At 34.3% G+C, this 20,339-nt stretch overlaps 1 protein-coding gene across 1 annotated transcript in view; it reads right to left on the bottom strand.

The window, feature by feature from the left end:
- Positions 1-1,178: 1,178 nt before the first annotated feature.
- Positions 1,179-20,339, bottom strand: part of LOC142323014 (uncharacterized) — a 38,773-nt gene continuing 19,612 nt past the window's right edge. The window contains exon 2 of the mRNA XM_075362117.1: positions 1,179-2,947. Within this exon, the coding sequence (XP_075218232.1) occupies positions 1,308-2,947 (1,640 nt within the window). The 3' untranslated portion in view covers positions 1,179-1,307. The remainder of the gene's footprint in view (positions 2,948-20,339) is intronic.

Genomic DNA, 20,339 nt, shown 5'->3' with positions numbered 1-20,339 from the left:
AAAAATTTAAAACACTACTCTTAAATTAAACGCACTGAAATGTAAAAAATAATTCTAGTGCGTTTAATCTAAGAGTGGTTTTTAAAAAGGTTTTTTATGTATTTTTGTAATTGTTACTTTTCAGTTTTCATAAGTTTATACTTTACAGTTGCGCTAGCGCACAGGTTTGAGCGTATTTAGCGAAAAATCGTATCTGTACGTTTTACGGTGGGTGAGTGTAATCAAAACATAGGGCTAAACGATTTAATTTCTGGATAACCAAGTTCCGGTCAAGCAAGAGTATACTCGATAGGTAAACAGTTTGAGCTCGACCTACTGATACATACGCCGTTTGAATCGTGAAAATCCGACGAGCGGTTGCCGAGATATTACGGTGACCCCCATCGACCCCCTCCCCAATTTCCGAACGGCGCCCGGGGGGCACTTGAAAATATTATCATTCAACGGGTACCATTGGAAGGGGATGCATATGATCGAGGGAGGTCGAAAAATTTTTTGAGAGCATTATGACCGACCGTTTTTGAGATATTTGCGATTTTCGTCCGAAAATTCGGATCTGGTTAAAATGTACTAAATTTAACCAAAACTTCGATATATATATTTCGTATATATATATATATATATATATATATATATATATATATATATATATATATATATACATACATATATACCGTGTATATATATATACGGTATAATCGATATATAATAATATAAAAAGTTTACACATGTCCACTACGAGACATGTACTAACGAATCGGGATTTTCCGCTAGTGATCGGTCAATTCCGATGCTAAGCTAAGGTGGACGCACTCATAGACATACGTATAAATGCCGTTTAGTACAGTAGGATAACATGAAATACCTTTATAATAGAGTACAGAATAAATAATATTTTGCGATTCAGTTGTTATTTAAAAATTAATTTTTCATTACGTGTAACAGATCGAATATTAATAATACGTAGCCTATATTCTCATATAGCTAATGTTTTTAATCGAGTAACGCGAGTAGCAGGATTAAGAAATTGGTTACGTCATATAAGGAAATCGACAACGGCCACGTAGCCAGAGAAAAGAGGGGTAAGAGTTCTTATTTCTAGCTTCTCATTTATTCTAAAGCAATTCACACTGAAGGAAACGTTCAGGTTAGGATTATGGATAAAATAGTAAAGCAGATTTTTAAAGAAAGTTTTTACATTTTATATAATTTTACACTGTACATTAATTTCTTAACAATAGAAAATAATACAGCAAGAAAAATACGATATAATTATTTTCTATTACGATTTTTTAAATTAAATTTCATTACAAAAATGTCTTCTTTTTGGTTTTATGAGTTCGTTTGGTCGAACTTTTTGTTGTATGTTTGGTCGAGTGACGTGTAGTAGTTACCTCCGTAGTAGAAGGTGTGGTCGAAGGTATATAAACCGTTACGTAAGTACTGGGTGTTACAGTCGAAGTAGTCGTCTGTCTTGCTGTACAATCCACAAGAAATGACCACCTGCATTTTAAAAGAAGCGGATCGAAATTATGAAGATATGAACATTTTTTAACCGATAATATCCCTTCAACACAATGATAATAGAGATGGCAATTCGACGGAAATACGTCATCGCGCATACCTTGCGGCGGGCATACATACGTATCGATGTTCTCATCAACTTCTATCGTTAACCGTTCTTCATAGAAATTTGATCGCGGTTGTTTAACGAGGTTATCGATTTCTTTATCGTATTCTCGAATAGCTTCTGTTGTTTCAGTAGAACTAATTTCAGTAGAACTAGCAGTTGACGGTGTTGTAATTCCTGTCGCGGTTGAAGCCAGCGTACTCGATAAAATCGTGCTTTGAGAGGTAGTAGATTCACCGGTTAAACTGTATCCTGCGGTGGTAGTAGTAGTTGTTACAACTGCTGTCGATGCAGAAACAGTTGGCTCTTTTGTCGTTATCGGCACAGCTTTACAGTTAACTTTCCAGAACCATTTACATTTTAAATCAACCGGATCAAAGTTAAATATAAAAAAACATCTGTAGACATTTATTTTTCCAAAATCACATTCGTAAAATTTATTACATACTCCTGGGTACGGTCTCTTAAAATTATCATTCGGTCCGCATTCTTCTTTCCCTATATCTGATATCGATCTATCCTCGACGTATCTTTTTTCGTTTCGTAATAAAAATGAATTAATTTCTTTATTTCTATTACTATCGATAGGATTATATTTTATTTCATTACCGGTATAAGTATTCGATTTTAAATCTACTGAACAATTTACAATAAAAAAAATACGACATTTTAATTCGGTCCGGTCGAAAAGATATAAAAAGCCGCATTTTCTTACTTCCCTAATCCCGTTCTCGCAGTGGTAGTATCTTTGGCAACTGTTAGGATACGGATAATCGATTGTCTGATCCGGCGGGCAAGTAGGTGGAACTGGTGTTGTTGTAGTAACAGGAGGTAAAGTTGTCGTTTTGACGTAACACATTGCCAACCAAAATAATACACATTTAGATGTTGATGTATCGAATAAAAAGAATTTGGGACAAGTAACGAGTAACGATACATGATTTTCGCAATGGTAGAATTTATGACAATCTTTTTCATGAGGATAATTCTTTTCTTCGCTTCCAGGACAAGCGAAAGGAGAAACGGTTGTCATTTCTGTACCTTCAGCAGTAGAAGCATGCGATTCTATCGGTATCGACGATGTCGCTTTTAATGTAAAAATAAATTCTGAAACGATACAATCATGTTTTTCCGAATCGAAAATGTAACCGTTCTTGCACTGTTTAGAAATTAAAGAGCCGTTTTCACAAGTGAAATAATTTTTATTGTTCTTCGCATCTGGAAATTTAGTAATCCCATTAGGTATATCGTATTCTGAACAGCGTTGTAAACCTTGAGAATATGTTACACCAGCTAATAAAATAATTATGGCTACGCCTGAAACAAAAAAAAAAAAAATAAATAAAAAAAAATAAATAAATAAATAAAAATAAAAACTTTAACAATTATTAAATAATGCGGGTCAAATATTTCTTCATTATGGTGATTATAAATTTTCCCTTACAACCAACCGAGTGAAGCGAATTTTTCGATATTTATGAAATCTTACCGGGAAATTTTTCTATTTGGCTAAAACAACCGGTGTGGAAAAACTTTTCATAAAATATTCAGTTCTAACACGGCAGCTGCTGTCTTTCTTATTTAGGGGTAACCGACGGTAACCAAAATTCCGGTGTTAATAGACTGAACAGTAATTTTCTATCTGCTCCTGACGTCATTCATTATTCTAGTCTGCTTTTCACTATCCTTCCTTTTCCTTTTTTCCTGTTTAGCTTCCGGAAATTACAGTCAGGTATTACTTCATATGTATGAGTGTAAGTGTAGTCTTGTACAGCCTCAGTTCGACGATTTCTGAGACGTGTGGTTAATTGAAACCCAACCACCAAAGTGCACCGGTATCCACGATCTAGTATTCAAATCCGAATAAAAATGACTGCCTTTACTAGCACTTGAACGCTGGAACTCTCGACTTTCAAATCAACTGATTTGCGAAGATGCGTTCACCACTAGACCAACTCGGTGGGTTTGTTTCTCAGTATAAACGCGTGAAATATCTTACTCTTTCAGATTTTACTTCGTTTTTAAACGTAAATCTACGAGACAAGTTCTTTTATTACTCTTCTACATCGTAAATTATTTCTCAGTACATTATTATTAAAAAGTTTTAGCCGCTTTATTTAACAGAAAAATTATAACGTGTTCTACAGATATAAATAAACAGAAAAGTCGTATAAACATGGAACTGAACGCTTTATTTTCGAGTTACAGTCGGGGAAGTATTTCGCTCCAAGAATAAAATGGAACCGTACTGAAATTTTTGGAAATTAAATTAAGAGGTTAATTTGATGGTTTCGCATAAATTTTAACCTGAAAAATTGAATAAAATAGGTCCCACAACTCTGTATCTTTGGTAATTTCTCAGAAATTTACTGTAAAAAAAAAAACTTGTGCACAATTCTTTAGGTTTGACTTTAACTTCGTTAAATTGCTGGTAAATAAATAACATTTTTTAACACGAATTGTACAGAATTTAATTCTGTGAAAATCTATGTAAGTAATATCAACCAAACACGAAAAAGAGTTTAAAAAATTTGACTTCTATTAAAAACAAAATGGACCGAAAAGGCCAGAAAATTACCCGAAATTATAAATTTAAGGGTTTTATAATTTTATACGGAAAAAAAAATTTCCAAATTGGAAAATATATAGGCATAAAAATGACTATTAAAATTAAAAATTAAACAGGCGATAGTTTAATAGCATTGTGTTATGTTAAAAATATATATCATGATTTTTAAAAAATAATTTCAAATTTTTGAGGTGAAAAACGAATTTAAAATTAATTTAGTTTTTTTTTTTGCGCTGGGTTACTAAATTGAAGAAAATTACTGGCTAATAATTAAAAAAAAAAAATAAATTTTAATTTTCAAGCAAAGAATACGAGCTATAAATTCTTGTTTAAAATTCATATATGCTAGAAACACATGAAGAATATAAAAAAAATATTCCCTAATAAAAGGATTCCAAATCTGAAAATCATTCCTTCAGCATTTCAGTGTTCGGTGGAGCTCACTTCGTAATTCGGTAAGTTCAATGTAGTTGAACTTATCCGGGTTTCAGTGCTAAATTAATTTCTAATCGTACCGGTTTTTCATGCAATGAACAGTACTGCCAATACTTGAAAAAAAAAAAATACGAGGTATGTGAGAAAAGTAATGAGATAAGTAACACTGCAAGCGATCTGGCAACGCTGAGTCTACCGGTCTGTGCTAGACCGGTTTGTTCATCCCTTCCACATGCTCAGTATGAGTTTCAACTCCATTCAGCCAACACATTATTTTTGACAGCGCCCATTAGTGAAGTTGTGTTTTTGTTGTGTGTTACGAAAATGGAGCATCGGAATTTAGAACAACGTTGTGCAATCAAGTTTTGTGTTAAACTTGGGGAATCTGCGAGTATGACCTTTGAAAAATTGAAACAGGCGTATGGGGAACATTGCTTATCAAGACCACAAGTTTTCCGTTGGAACAAATCATTTCTGAAAGGCCGAGAACACGTCTGGAAGATCGACCTCGCTCAGGGAGACCTTCAACTTCAAAATCTGAGGGTTCTTGTGAGATCAGACCATCGTTTAACAATAAGGATGATGAGTGAACAGTTAAATTTAAACACTTTCATCGTACATCAAATTTTGACAGACGATTTGGACATGCGAAAGGTTTGTGCGAAATTGGTGCCGAAAATCTCACAACGGAACAGAAGGACAATCGAAGAAATGTGTTGAAATTGTTGATCTTCTTGAGAGGATTGACAATGACCAAGAATTCTTCAATCGTGTGATCACAGGTGATGAATCCTGTATATTTGTGTACGATCCTGAAACAAAGCGGCAAAGCGAAGCGTGGCACACTCCGTCATCTCCTCGACCGAAAAAATGTCGAATGAGCAAAATCAAAGATCAAAATCACGCCGATTTGCTTTTTTTACAGTAAGGGTATCGTGTATAAAGCATTTGTTCCTTCAGGTCGAACTGTCAACCAAGTGTTTTACAAAGATGTCCTTGAATGGCTCAGGAAAAGAATGATTCGTGTGAGATTAGACATTGCAGACAAGTGGATGATTCATCATGACAATGCCCCGTGTTACACGGCCATTTCCATCAGAAAATGTTTGACCTCAAAACGCATTCCTACGGCTCCTCAACCTCCCCTATTCATCTGATTTGAGTCCTTGTGAATTTTTCCTTTTCCCTAAATCGAAACATATCTTAAAAGGACGTCATTTTGGAACTCTGGAGAACATTCAAAAGACTGTGACCGACCAGTTAGTTTAAAAGCTGTACCAGTTGAAGCCTTCCAGCGCTGCTACCAGGAGTGGGAACAACGACTCCGCCGGTGTATAACTGCGCAAGGGAACTACTTTGAAGGGGATAATATTGTTGTTTGAAAAAAAGAAAACTTTGGTAAGTAAAAAGTCAGTCTCATTATTTTTCTCACACACCTCGTATATACATATTTCTTGCAGGAGATTCAAAATTTATCACCTGCGTCTTTTGTGATCTCTTTGGGAAGGACAGTATTTTTAAAAATTATTGTATAAAGTTTTATTTTAACAGTTGATTTTATTTGTAGATATTTTCCTGTACTGAAATGATCTTTATTTCGGTTATAAAATTATAATACAGTAATCTTCTACTCGTTTGGGTCTGTTTAAGAAATAATGAAATAAGGAAAGTCAAATTTCTTATATTGAAGTTCCCCCGAGCTACAGATCGACCAACTTATCTGAAGAGTTAAATGGGAGAGCCACCATCGTATTTTTTTTTTTAACAAAACTGAAAAGTCTCCAATGGAAAATACTAGTTCCTTCATTTGGCCAACTCTACAGATAAATTGGTAGATCTGTATGTCAGCGAATCGCGTTTAGTTTATCGGATTGAAATAAAAACGAGACATCGACTGCGTACTAAAATTTAATTTTAGCATAAAACAGATACTACATGGTACCCGATTTGTATTTCGACTAATATTCGACGATAATTTTGTTCGACATCGGTCTGTGATACGACAATTAAGAGACACAAGGCATAATAAGCAGCGGTAGAGGTGCTCGCGCCGTCGGCGTCGTTCATTGAGTGCGCCGTACCGGCTTTGCGACGCTCTCGCTGGCACCGGGCGTTAGGATACCTGTGCGCGGCCCATACCCTCCCCTTTCCAACGATATGCGTAATTTATATTTCTGTCTGGCTTTTGCGCGGGCTGAGGCTGACATATTGAATTTTTATACTTTTTAAACTTTTACTTCAATTTTTTACACGAAAAAATTGTCCAAAATACGTTTTTTATTACTTAAATCGATTTATTTCGACAAACTGTAAATACAAACACACCAATCACTGCGTTATCACATCTAAGTCGTGAGCTACGCTGAATGAAAATTTGGTCGATCTGCGCTGTGCTTCTCCCCGCCAATCCGGTCGCCAGTGACGCAAACTCAAAGTCGTATCGGCGAGCTAACCGTGTACGTTATAAAATGACACCGGATTTACGTCTGTGAGACTAATAGTTATTTATGCAGGATGATATAGACCTTTTCGTTACGCTACAAATTTCTGTTCTGGTATTTCGGTGTGATTTTAAAGACGTTTCACATCAAAACCGTGTAAATTTAGTGGAAGCACTTCTTTGACAGTCATCAGTAGGCGGTGTTTCTTCTTGCAGTAGTTGTTACGGTATTTCTAATCAATACGATTATTTTTGGGACTGGGCAAGTCAATTACGACCGACCGACATATCCGTTTCGTAAATAATATTATTTTTATTTAATTAATCTGCTTTAAAGCTGTAAAGCGCAATCGATAACTCGGCTCGTTTACAATGATTCGATCGATTATTATTTTTACATTTTATATAATTGACTTGTAAGTTTATTTTTTACTGTAGGTGATTTTAACGCAGATGGTAAGTTTTAACTGAGACATAGGTGAACTTCTCGGCACCGTACATCGAACGATTCTAGAGATGGGTAAAAGAAAGAAGAAGAAGAAAGGCCCTTGAAAAGCAGTGTCTCAGGAAAATGATGAAAATTAAGCAGACCGATAAAATTCAAAATGAAAAATCTTGTAAAGGTAATAACTAGGTCGACGCGGGGTAAGTAATAAGACATCCAGGTTTGGTAAATTTGACGAGTTTGTGAAAAGCTGTAGGAAAAGACAAGATCGGAAAGTACGGCAGATAATTGAAGGTTTGCTGAGGATATGGCTCTGACTGACCTTGCTAGGCTAACTGAACTACGTAAGCGGTATCATTTCTATTTGCAGGCTGAGAGTTACACATTTCACGCGTGATCGGTGATAATTTAATAAAATTATTTCCTTATTGCTATCACATTATTTTAAACATTATTATATTGAAATTTTCGTATTCACAACTTGTGAAATGAATGTTTGTTTGTTTGTCCTGTATACGTTCATATACCTTTCATCCTATTGCGATGAATTTTCGTGAGTTGCGTGCACGCCCGTGAAGGTTTCTGAATTAGTTTGGACCCGCTAGGTGGCGCGGGGGTCGAGATATTTCAAAAAATTGTATTTATGGTCCGATTTGGCTCATCTTCAGAATATGTATTAGTTACGTGAAAAGAATTATTTTTGCGGGAAAGATAAGAAGGGAAAAAGGAAAGAGGAGAAGAAGTGAAGATTGGAAGAGGGAAAGAGGGAAAAAAGGAATTTTGTGATGTTCCGTAATGTTGAGTTTTTTAATGTTTTATCAAACTTTCATTTGCGTTCATTTAATCTACACACACACACACACACACACACACACACACACACACACACGCACACACACACACACACACACACACACATATATATATATATTCAAATTTAGTAATAGCGAAACATTGCCGGGTCAAGTATTATTTTATAAAGGTAATCGGAAGCAATTATTATAATAAATAACATTTTAATTTTTTATCCAGTCAGATATTTATCGGTCCGGATAATAGGAAGAGAAATAAGAACCGCTCAAAGAAATAGACACTATCTAAAATCAAATGGAGTCTAAAAAAATAACATAAACAACTTGATCGCTATAAATCAACATTTAGGATATGTTAAATTAAATAACAAAATAAATGTTGGAATATTCCATGCTTGAAAATTTACTAGTTAAACAGTTTATTCAATAATTTACTTAAAAATACACCTTCCAATTATCATCGAAACAAATAAATCCTTTATTCTGAACAGACATACTAATACATTATATAGATCGCATCAGAAACGGAGAGATAAATGGAATCGGGCAAGCATTTATCTGATGGATTAACGGAAATCATACTCAAAGAGAATTCAACGTACTCTACTAAGTCGCAATAAAAAACAAGAAAAAGTTTAATTTTTATTTTCTTGGATAAATGTTATACTGGTGTAAAGGAAAGTAGTGTAAAAATAATAATTGAAGAATATACACATGGAAAACGCCAGGCGATACTGCAAGGTATCAGATAGATTACATCATGGTTAAGCAAAGATTTAGAAATCAACTCGTCAACTGCAAAACTTACCCAGGAGCAGATATTGGTAGCGGCCATAATTTAATGATAGTGAAATGTAGATTGCGGTTTAAAAACCTGAAGAAAAGGCGACAGTGGAATCCGTGGAATTTAGAGAACCTTGATGAAGAGGACGTAAAGAACATTTTTGAGGAGGACATCGCAAGAGTTCTGAGTAAAAAAGATAAAGTAGAAAATGTCAAAGAAGAATGGGAGAATGTTAGAAAGGAAATTCTTAAATCAGCAGAAGCGAACTTAGGCGGAACAAAAAGAAATGGTAGAAAACCTTGGTTTTCAGAGGATATATTGCAGCTGATGGATGAACGTAGAAAATATAAGAATGCTAGTGATGAAGAAAGTAAAAGGAACTATAGTCAATTAAGAAATGCTATAAACAGGAAGTGCAAACTGGCGAAAGAAGAGTGGATTAAAGAAAAGTGTTCAGAAGTGGAAAGAGAAATGAACATTGGTAAAATAGACGGAGCATACAGGAAAGTTAAGGAAAATTTTGGGGTACATAAATTAAAATCTAATAATGTGTTAAACGAAGATGTACGCCGATATATAATACGAAAGGCAAAGTCGATAGGTGGGTGGAATATATTGAGTTATACGTAGGAATGAATTAGAAAATGGTGTTATAGAGGAGGATGAGGAAGTTGAAGAGGATGAAAGAGGAGAAACAATACTGAGATCTGAATTTAAGAGAGCATTAAAAGATTTGAATGGCAGAAAGGCTCCTGGAATAGACGGAATACCTGTAGAATTACTGCGCAGTGCAGGTGAGGAAGCGATTGATAGATTATACAAACTGGTGTATAATATTTATGAAAAAGGGGAAGTTCCGTCAGACTTCAAAAAGAGTGTTAAAGTCATGATACTAAAGAAATCAGGAGCAGGTATATGTGAAGAATACAGAACAATTAGCTTAACTAGCCATGCATCAAAAATCTTAACTAGAATTCTGCACAGAGGAATTGAGAGGAGAGTGGAAGAAGTGTTTGGAAAAGACCAGTTAGGGACAAGAGAAGCAATTTTAGGCCTCAAATTAATAGTAGAAGAAAGATTAAAAAAACAAACCAACGTACATGGCATTTATAGACTTAGAAAAGGCATTCGATAACGTAGACTGGAATAAAATGTTCAGTATTTTAAAAAAATTGGGGTTCAAATACAGAGATAGAAGAACGATTGCTAACATTTACAGGAACCAAACAGCAACAGTAATAATTGAAGAACATAAGAAAGAAGCCGTATTAAGAAAGGGAGTCCGACAAGGATGTTCCCTATCCCCATTACTTTTTAATCTTTACATAGAACTAGTAGTTAACGATGTTAATGAACAATTTAGATCCGGAGTAACAGCACAAGGTGAAAAGATAAAGATGCTACGATTTGCTGATGATATAGTAATTCTAGCTGAGAGTAAAAAGGATTTAGAAGAAACAATGAACGGCACGGATGAAGTCCTACGCAAGAACTACCGCATGAAAATAAACAAGAACAAAACGAAAGTAATGATTCCTATTTTCACTGAATGTGAAAATAGGAAGAGAAAAGATTATGGAGGTAGAAGAATTTTGTTATTTGGGAAGTAGAATTACTAAAGATGGACGAAGCAGGAGCGATATAAAATGCCGAATAGCACAGGCGAAACAAGCTTTCAGTCAGAAATATAAGTTGTTTACATCAAAAATTAATTTAAATGTCAGGAAAAGATTTTTGAAAGTATATGTTTGGAGCGTCACTGTATATGGAAGTGAAACTTGGACGATCGGAGTACCTGAGAAGAAAAGATTAGAAGCTTTTGAAATGCGGTGCTGTAGGAGAATGTTAAATCAGAGGGAAAAAATCGATGAAGAAAGAAGCATTTGGAAAAATATAGTTAAAAGAAGACAGACAGACTTATAGGCCACATTTTAAGGCATCCTGGAATAGTCGCTTTAAAAAGAGACTTCAAAAAGGAAAAAGGTAAAAGGTAACGTTGGGAGTATGGAAAACAAATTGTTAGGGATGTAGGATGTAGGGGGTATACCGAAATGAAACGAATAGCACTAGATAGGGAATCTTGGACAGCTGCATCAAACCAGTGAAATGACTGAAGACAAAAAAAAGATAGGAAAGTATGCTAGTCGGGTAAAAGTTAGATGATAATTTTAGCACTGAAAAATTTCGAAAGGGTGTTTATTTTTATGTTTACCTGTTTTTTTGTTGATATCTCCGGATCGGGTTGACCGTTTTGGATGAAAATCGGCCGAAATTTCTGTATACGAGGGATTGATGTCATTTTATTTTGGTCGCAATCAGTCAAGCGGATACAGATCCTGTGAGTCTCGTATAATGAAATCTTATTCGAAGGGTAGGTAAATTCTTTGATAAAATTTAAAGCTCATTAGGTAAGATAATTTATGATAGTAATCGGTCTTATTCAAAGGGGTAGGTTTTTTTTATCGTTTTTCTTTTTTTCTTTTTTATCGTTTCGAGACTGAAAAACACATTCTTGTACTGAAATCTATTTTTTGAAATTTTGTACGATGCAACTCTGATGCCAATAATTATTTATATAATATTTATATAATTTATTTTTTACTTTTCAGTGCATTTTTATATTTGTTAATATATTATATTTTTTTTGTTTAAAATTCTCAATTTGATTTAATTCTTATTTTTTACTTTTTAGATGGTTTTTCTAATTTCTTTCCTTTTTTTATTAATTTTAATATTAATATTAGTTAAATAAAAACTTTTTAAAAAAATAATTTTTTATATGTAATCAAATATATTTTTGTATTTTTTTTTGTATTTTTTACTTTTTAGTCTGAATGAACAATAAACTTTTTACATCCAAAAAAATATTCTTAATAATATTTATATCTGAATATTATTGTTTGTTTGTTTATTAAGACTAAAAAGTAAAAATATTTATTTTTACACATCGAAGTTACAACGTGTACCAAATTTCAATCATTTTCATACGACAGTTCATGAGAAATGAAATTTTCAACGAAATGCATGAATTTAGCGTAGGTTTGGCAAGGGGTGGCGGTGGGGGTGGGTCATATCCAAATTCTAACACCGTAGTATTGTATCGTCATTGAAGTTACATACGAGTACCAAAATCATTGATTTTCATACGATAGATCAAAAGATATAGCAGTTGTAAGATTTGATTATAACTAAAACAAGTTAAATAAAAGCTTATAAAAAAAAATAGGATGAAGAAATGCTAGTCACCTTACCACTGTATTCGATATAGGCGTAAAACCCACTATAAATCCTTTGAAATTGTCAACAATACGCTTCTAATATAATATCTATCAATTAGTCACGACCAGTTTTAAAGGCTTGGAATTCCCAAAAACATGATTCAATAAAACTAAACTACGATTTTAATACCGTAATAGCAGAAACTCTTATCATATACTGCACATGTAACTCATTTCCTGTAACAGCGATAAGACCATCAATGTACTGCCTGTACAAGGCACATTGTACGATATCTGAATGTTATTTCGTATTATGATTTATTTCGAGCTGCTTTTACTGTGTTTATCAGTATCGCTAAGTTTTATTACGTCGGTTAATTTATTAGATTTTGTAATGTTTGTTTTCGTTCGTACTTGCCTAACATGTCGTCTAAACGAAAAAACGTAAAGGAAAAATTAGAAATTATTGAAAGGGTTAAGGCAGGTCGTTTGAAAGCCAGTTTATCCCGGGAATTCGGTGTGTACGAGTACGAAAATCGGAAGAAAAAGTTTTGTTACTTCTTGACAATTTCCCTGCTCATCCGCCTACTGATTTGTTGAAATCTAAAGATGGAAAAATAATAGCAATGTTTTTGCCCAAGAACGCCGCGACTTTAATCCAACCATTAGATCGAGGACTTATTCGGGCATTTAAAGCTTATTACCGACCAGAGCTACTGACGTTATCGTTAACTCAGAATTACAAGTAACAGAATTTCTTAAAACTGTGTCATTAAAAAGTGTTGTATACATCGCTGGAACAGCATGGAGTAACGTAAATTCTATTACGATTAAAAATTGTTGGTCGGTATTGTCACAGAGTAATACAGAAGACACTGAAACAGGAAATGTTTTTACTGACGAACACGAAATGGGATTGTCAAATCCAATCGAGCAAGAATTGTCTGCAAGTGATCTCAATGAGTGGGCCCAAGAAGACAATCAAACACCCGTTGCCCATTATATGATCGACGAAGAAATTGTAAACTCCGTTTTACAACCTAACGATAATCTGTCGGAGGAAAAAGGGGAAGGTGTTGCAGAGGTCGCTGCTGCGGAGAGGTCTACACCCTCAGTAAAAGACGTCCTGGAAAATATAAATAGTGTAATAACATGGATGAAGCAACAAACTGATAGCGATGATCGTCATTTATTGCACTTACAAGGTGTAAATTCATATATTATAAAAAAGAAACAAAAAAACAATAACTTCTTATTTAAAAAAAATAATTTACATTCAAAGAAAAAATATCGTATCTTCCGCACTTAATTTGTTTCTGTGTAAATACACATTATACTGTATTGGCTTTTTCTATTAAACCATTATTGATTGATTATTTAATTGATGCCCTTTGTGATTTAAAATTTACTTCTCGAAATAACGGGGTTAGCGTATAACGCGGGTGTCACGTAAGTCCCCCGATAACCACGTTATAGCGGGGTTCCACTGTAATTATCTTGTTCATTAAATTTTACTTTATTAAGTGAAATTTCTGTTTATTCAGGGCCAGTTCTAATTTTAAGTGTTATTATCTTATGTTAAATTAATAGTAAAAAATGGTGTTAGATAAGTGTTTAATAATTTTTTTTATAGTTGGGGAAAAAGTGCTTTATGCACCATCAAGGAACTGATGACGGTTTCCCGGTGTGCGGGACTCTCACTCGCTAAAAAACCCAATCTCTGTTTGCGCGTAATTAATCTTGCGGTAATATAATTAATGTAGCGGATAATTAAGTTGGTAAAACGGTAAGCGGTTTGCTTACTGCTTTACTTCGGGATGGTGGATCTCGATTTGTCATCTCATGCACCAGCTGCTTTTTCTTGCTTATTTTGTCCAGCTTCAGCTGTTCCTTTTCAATCCAGGTCCTTTTTCTTCCTTCGTAGAATCGATAATAATAATAATAATAATAATAATAATAATAAACAATAAATCTTAAAACTCAAAAACATCATGAACTACCAAAAATCGAGAGCAAATCTATACATCTTCTTTTCTATCTATACTACTTTCATCGACTTCCAAAAAGCGTACGACTTAATAGATTGAGAATCCCTCTTCTTCTTACTAATAGAACTACACGTAGACAACAAAACCATAAAACCTAATTAAACACAAACACATACTTCAAAGTTAAATTACTGGGAGAACTATCGGACACTTTCAAGACTAAAACAGTGAATAGTGAACAGTAGGGAGGAGACGGACTCTTTTCAGTGGTATTCAACTGCGCCCTAGAAAAGATGGTTAGAGAATGAGACCAAAAGATCCATAGTGGAATCCGAGTAGGAACAAATAACAAAGGAATCAAAATCAAGTGTTTAGCCTTCGCCAAAAATCAAACTCTAGAACTTATAAAACAAGCAACGAAAATAGGTCTCAAATTGTCTTTCAAAACGGATAAAATAATGTCAAATATCAAAACCCACCGAGGCACCTTAAAATTGGAAAAAGAAGATAGCAATAGTCGAAGAATTTATATATTTCGGAGAATGGATCGACTAGAATGGCTTCGAGAAAAGGGTGATGGAAACCAGAAAAAACAGACTCTAACTTGCCTTTCAATTCACCAGACACACCTACAACAAAAAATCCTTATCCTGGAATGCATCACAGACTACGACCCGATCGAAAGACCGGAGATCAGAGAAAGGAAAATCTTAAGAAAAATTCTAGGCTCCAAATTCCAAAACAACAAACTAATCCTTATCAAAAACGAAACCCTATACTAAAAACAGAAAAATTGTCATACAATGATAAAAAGAAGAACCGACTTCTACACCGAAACATCTTCAGAATGAGGGTAAACAGATTAACCAAACAAATCCTTGATTATTTCCACTACAAAAAAACCAAACCGGATTGGTTTAACTGAACAGAAAAAGATCTAACAGCACTCCAAATCACAGAAAGCATGCTCCTGGACAAAACTGCCAAAACAATCCCATGGAAAAGAAAACGAGGTTCCAAGGGGAAACTAAAACCAAACGTAAAATTCAATTTTCGGAGGAAAAAAGGAAAAATCGGAAAGAATGAAACGATATTGAGCTAAAAAAAGGCACACAATATAAAATAAATTATTGATCTAACGTATTCTCAAGTCGGGTGAAAAGAAAAAGAAGAATAAATAATATTGTGGCCTGATATTTTAAGTTTAAAACATACATAATTATTATTAACTAGATGTATCTAAAACACTTTAACAGTTTTTTGAAGACGTATTGATTTTTTTTTTAATTACAACGTGCAAGATATTAACAAAGTATGGCGGCAACCTTTAAGTAAGGTTTTAACATAGGAAAAAGAAATTTATCAAGTGCTACGATCTCAAAACAGCAATTTTTCAGCATGACTACATTAATCCCGAGCAAATTGTGATTAGAGACACTTATGGGGTATATCAAGGATTTTAAACGGAATGGGTATCGTTGTAATTGGTTGACAGTTCGACCTGAAGGAACAAATGCTTTATACACGATACCCTTACTGTAAAAAAAGCAAATCGGCGTGATTTTGATCTTTGATTTTGCTCATTCGACATTTTTTCGGTCGAGGAGATGACGGAGTGTGCCACGCCTCGCTTTGCCGCTTTGTTTCAGGATCGTACTCAAATATCAAGGATTCGTCAGTGAGATTTTCGGCACCAATTTCGCACGTTGAAATCGTCTGTCAAAATTTGATATACGGTAAAAGTGTTTAAATTTAACTGTTCAATCATCATCTTAATTGTTAAACGACGGTCTGATCTCACAAGAACCCTCACACGCTCAACGTTTTCGTCAGATTTTGAAGTTGAAGGTCTCCCTGAGCGAGATTGATCTTCAACGTGTTCTTGGCCTTCCAAAAATGATTTGTGCTCTTAATAAGCAATGTTCTCCGTAGGCCTGTTTCAACTTTTCAAAGGTCACATTCGCGGATTCCCCAAGTTTAACACAAAACTTGATTGGACAACGTTGTTCTAAATTCCGATGCTCCATTTTCGTAACACACAACAAAAACAACTTCACTGATGGCGCTATGAAAAATAACGTGTTGGCTGAACGGAGTTAAAACTCCGCTGAGCATATGGAAAAGATGAGCAAACCGGTCTAGCACAGACTGGTAGACACAGCATTGCCAGATCACTCGCAGTGTTACCAATCTCATTACTTTTCTCACACAACTCGTATTGTTGAACATCATATATTGTTTACATGGAATTTATACAGAACTTTTTTCTTAGAATAAATACATTTCATTTTCTTCTTTCTAACTCATACAGAATGTTAACAAACTACGGGAACCCTTAAATAAACTTTTAATAATTAAAAGAAAATATTTGATGTGGACACTACATGACTTCCTCGTACGCCTATTAAATTACATATATTAAAAAAAAAAAAAATGTTGAAAAATAAATGAAATGAAATCGGATTCTCGCCGATCCACCCTTGTAAGATCGAAATTAATCAAAATTTTATTGGGCCATAACTCTGGAAATATCGACGAAAAGCTCTCAATGAGGGCTTATTACTGCAGTTAAGAAAAAGTCCAAAATCAAAATCTTTTTGATTTTGGACTTTTTTTGGACACTTGGTTCAGTCGATTGCAATGAAAAGGGGAGGTGTACAACTAGATGTTACAACAGTCCTATATTCAAAATTTCTACATCCTACGGGTAATCGTTTTTGAGTTATGCGAAATATATACGTAGGTACGTACAGACGCCCGCCGAAATTAATAAAAATTGATTCAGGGATGGTCAAAATGGATATTTCCGTTGATATCTAAAAACCGAAATTTTTCGCGATCACAATACTTTCTTACTTCGTAAAAGGAAGTAAAAAAAATGTAATAATAAATATTTTTTGACCGATAAACTGGAGGTTAATAATGTTATAAATTGGAATCCTAATACAGTATGCAACTCATTAAATAAAAGGTTATCATGCATTTACATAGTCATAACGAGGATTTATTTTAAGTATTTTAAGTCGAATCGTTTTTGAGTGTCACGAAGACTTTGCTGTAATTTTTCCTCGATCAAACGTATCTAATAAGTCAACTATTTTGCGTGTAGTGGTTCGTTTTAGAGAAAACTTTCATGTAGATCAACGAAAACAGTTCGGTCGGCCGACAATTTTAAATGGTTTACGAGTTTTTTCCCGGCAATATTCGGATCTTAGAAAACGAGAGATTTAGTGACGAGTTACGGTTTCATCTATGCGTCTAAGTAAATATCAAGAACAACGTATATCAGAGGCTGAGAACCGTTACGTTTACCACGAGATTACATTATATTCAGAAAAGATCGCAAATTGGCGGTTAAATTCTCGAAAGAGAATAGCGGGTCCGATATTTTTTACAATATTTTCCTTTTTCTGTTTGCTGAGATAGCAAACAGAGAAAGTAAAATCCGAGATAGGAAAAACTAAAAGATCTGGAAATAGAAGAAAATAATTAATTTATCATCATTATCACATCGATTGTTGACAAAGATTGTTGTTCACAAAGATTGTTATCAGATAATGTTGTCCACTTACCCGAGCAGAAACACTCGTGAAAGAGGGCGTGAACTGTCAACAGATCTCGCTAAAGACACTGTCGATTCACTATCAAAGGAAACGGAAAAGGTGGTAAGAACGATACTAAATTGTATGCTGGTAAGTATTCCCGTTGAGCTGCACATACTCGGTTATAAGTATTACCGGACTGGTAAGCAAATACAAGACAGATTAAGAAGAATCAATCTAGGAATAAATCGAGCGAGGAACGATTCCCGCTTCTCGCTCTAAAGCCGAAGGGTAACTTATTTCATGAAAAATACTTTAAAAAGGCTAGACTACAGTGACAAAACTTAATTAATTGGAATCCAACAACATATGAGGTCTTACCTAATAAAATTGTAGTATTTTTCACTTAAACTACCCCAGGTGGGCCACTTAATTAATTAAATTATCCAAGTAACGATTACATAAATAGACAAATCGGGAACTCCTTTTCACAAATGTCGAATTTTTCCGAAGACATTCCCGGTGACTTTAATCAATTAAACCTCCGATCCGGTCCGCTTTCGGGAGCGAAATCAATGCCTTCATCGTTCCGCATTGTAGCTACATCTCAAGAGTTCCTTAACACCGATTTAATTACTTTACCTCCGGTCCGATCTGTTCTCGAAAGCGAGGCCTTCACCCTTTCACACACAATTCCATGACAGAGGAAAAAAATAGTTAATTCTAACATTTAAACTAACCGGGGCTCGATACCAAAACGTCTACCTCGGCGAAGTAAGCGCCAAAGCGCGTCCCTTGCTATCCGGGCTGGTAGTTTAACTACTAGAACATCAAACCCCTTCAGCGACTTTCTACAGAGCCAGAAACCTAATTAATTATTTGTTTCAATAATTAGAGATAAATTACCGTAGAAAAATATTGTTTATTTAATGTCGATAAAACAATGATACCTTTGAACATAATCCTCGCCTACATTTAGGCTCTTGTCTCATTTTTCTGTGAGCTTTCTTGTTCCAGTAGTAAATAATAGTTCACTTCCACGTCTGAGTTGTTCTTTATCCGCTCGATTTTGTCTAACTCGGTACCACCAAAAACGATTGATTGGACTAAAAAAAAAAACTAAAAAAAAAAACTGATGGTATGAGATCAGGATTGTAAGGTGGAAATGGCAACTCCTCAGTGCTTTCCGATTTGTCTTTTGAGAGGTATGGGGGAGGGGATTGTCATCGAGAGAGAACCGGGAATTTCCACCTTATTACAGGATACATCTTGGATACAGACAGGATACATCTCTAGCACGGTCACAATAGTACTCACTATCGACTGTATGTTATTCTTCTAAATAATCACTATAAACTGAGTCTTTAGTATCCTAAAACACCATTAGGATCTCTTTACGGGCTAACGTCTAGGTTTTGAACTTTACCCCGGAGAGCGAATTCGGACGTTTCCATTCCGTACTCTGATGTTTGGATTCCGATTCAGAATGATGAATCCAAGTTTCATAGCAAATTATTATGCGATTTACGAGTAAAAACAGTTACCTTTCGATAAAAACCGTTGTTTACGTTCCGTACAAATGTGAATTCCGACGTGTTGATTAATTAACGGATAATTTCACGAGCAATACCGATATTCGCTCTACAAATTTAAGCCATTTCCCTACTTTGTACTGGTTTGTCCTTGCAAATAAAATCATTGCAAAGAGTCAGTCGAAACTACCACCGATTTAAACTATTTATTCCAGTTATAAAACTACGCACGGTTAATATACTTTTAACTAAACTATTTTATCACCTACCGATGAATTTCGGCCAGTTTTACATCTTCAGAGAATAAGAATCTTATTTCAGCACAGTGTTCTTCCACGGTACACGTATTACGCGAGGCCTGCATTTTTATCCGAAAAAAAGAGATTATAATAATAGAAATTCTTTAAAAAAGCCGATAATTTTCCACGTCAGGGGTGCCAATTTGAACGTCAGGCAGTTTTTGGTTATTCTATTAAATATTTTTTCCGTCGTTGCTACTATTTCGTTATCTGACTACCCGCGTATGAATATTTATTATACGAGTACGTCGGTGGATCCTTATTAATAACATTTTTATATTCCTTATTCTTCGTTCTTTTTCGTATTATCGAGCGAGCGATAATATATTTTAGAATTTTTACCTTTAAAATAAAAAAATATTAAGGTTTTTCAAAAACATTTTTTAATTTCTTTGAAATATCTTTAAGGAGTTTTTTTTAAGTTTCAAGTATAGTAAGAACTTATAAATAAAACCTACTGAAATTTAACGAGAAAGAATTAATAAAAATTATATCGATAATGAATGATATAATGCTAATAAAAAAAAAAAACAAAACTTAAGTTCATTTTTAAAATCGACGTAAACTATTAAAATTACTCATAATTTTGTTCCGTATCTATAGCGGTAGAGTAATTATCATTAATCATCTTTTTTACAATCATTT

The sequence above is a fragment of the Lycorma delicatula genome, chromosome 1, assembly GCF_047948215.1.
Source record: "Lycorma delicatula isolate Av1 chromosome 1, ASM4794821v1, whole genome shotgun sequence".
Classification (NCBI taxonomy): domain Eukaryota; kingdom Metazoa; phylum Arthropoda; class Insecta; order Hemiptera; family Fulgoridae; genus Lycorma; species Lycorma delicatula.
This window is presented reverse-complemented; position numbering and strand designations above follow the sequence as displayed.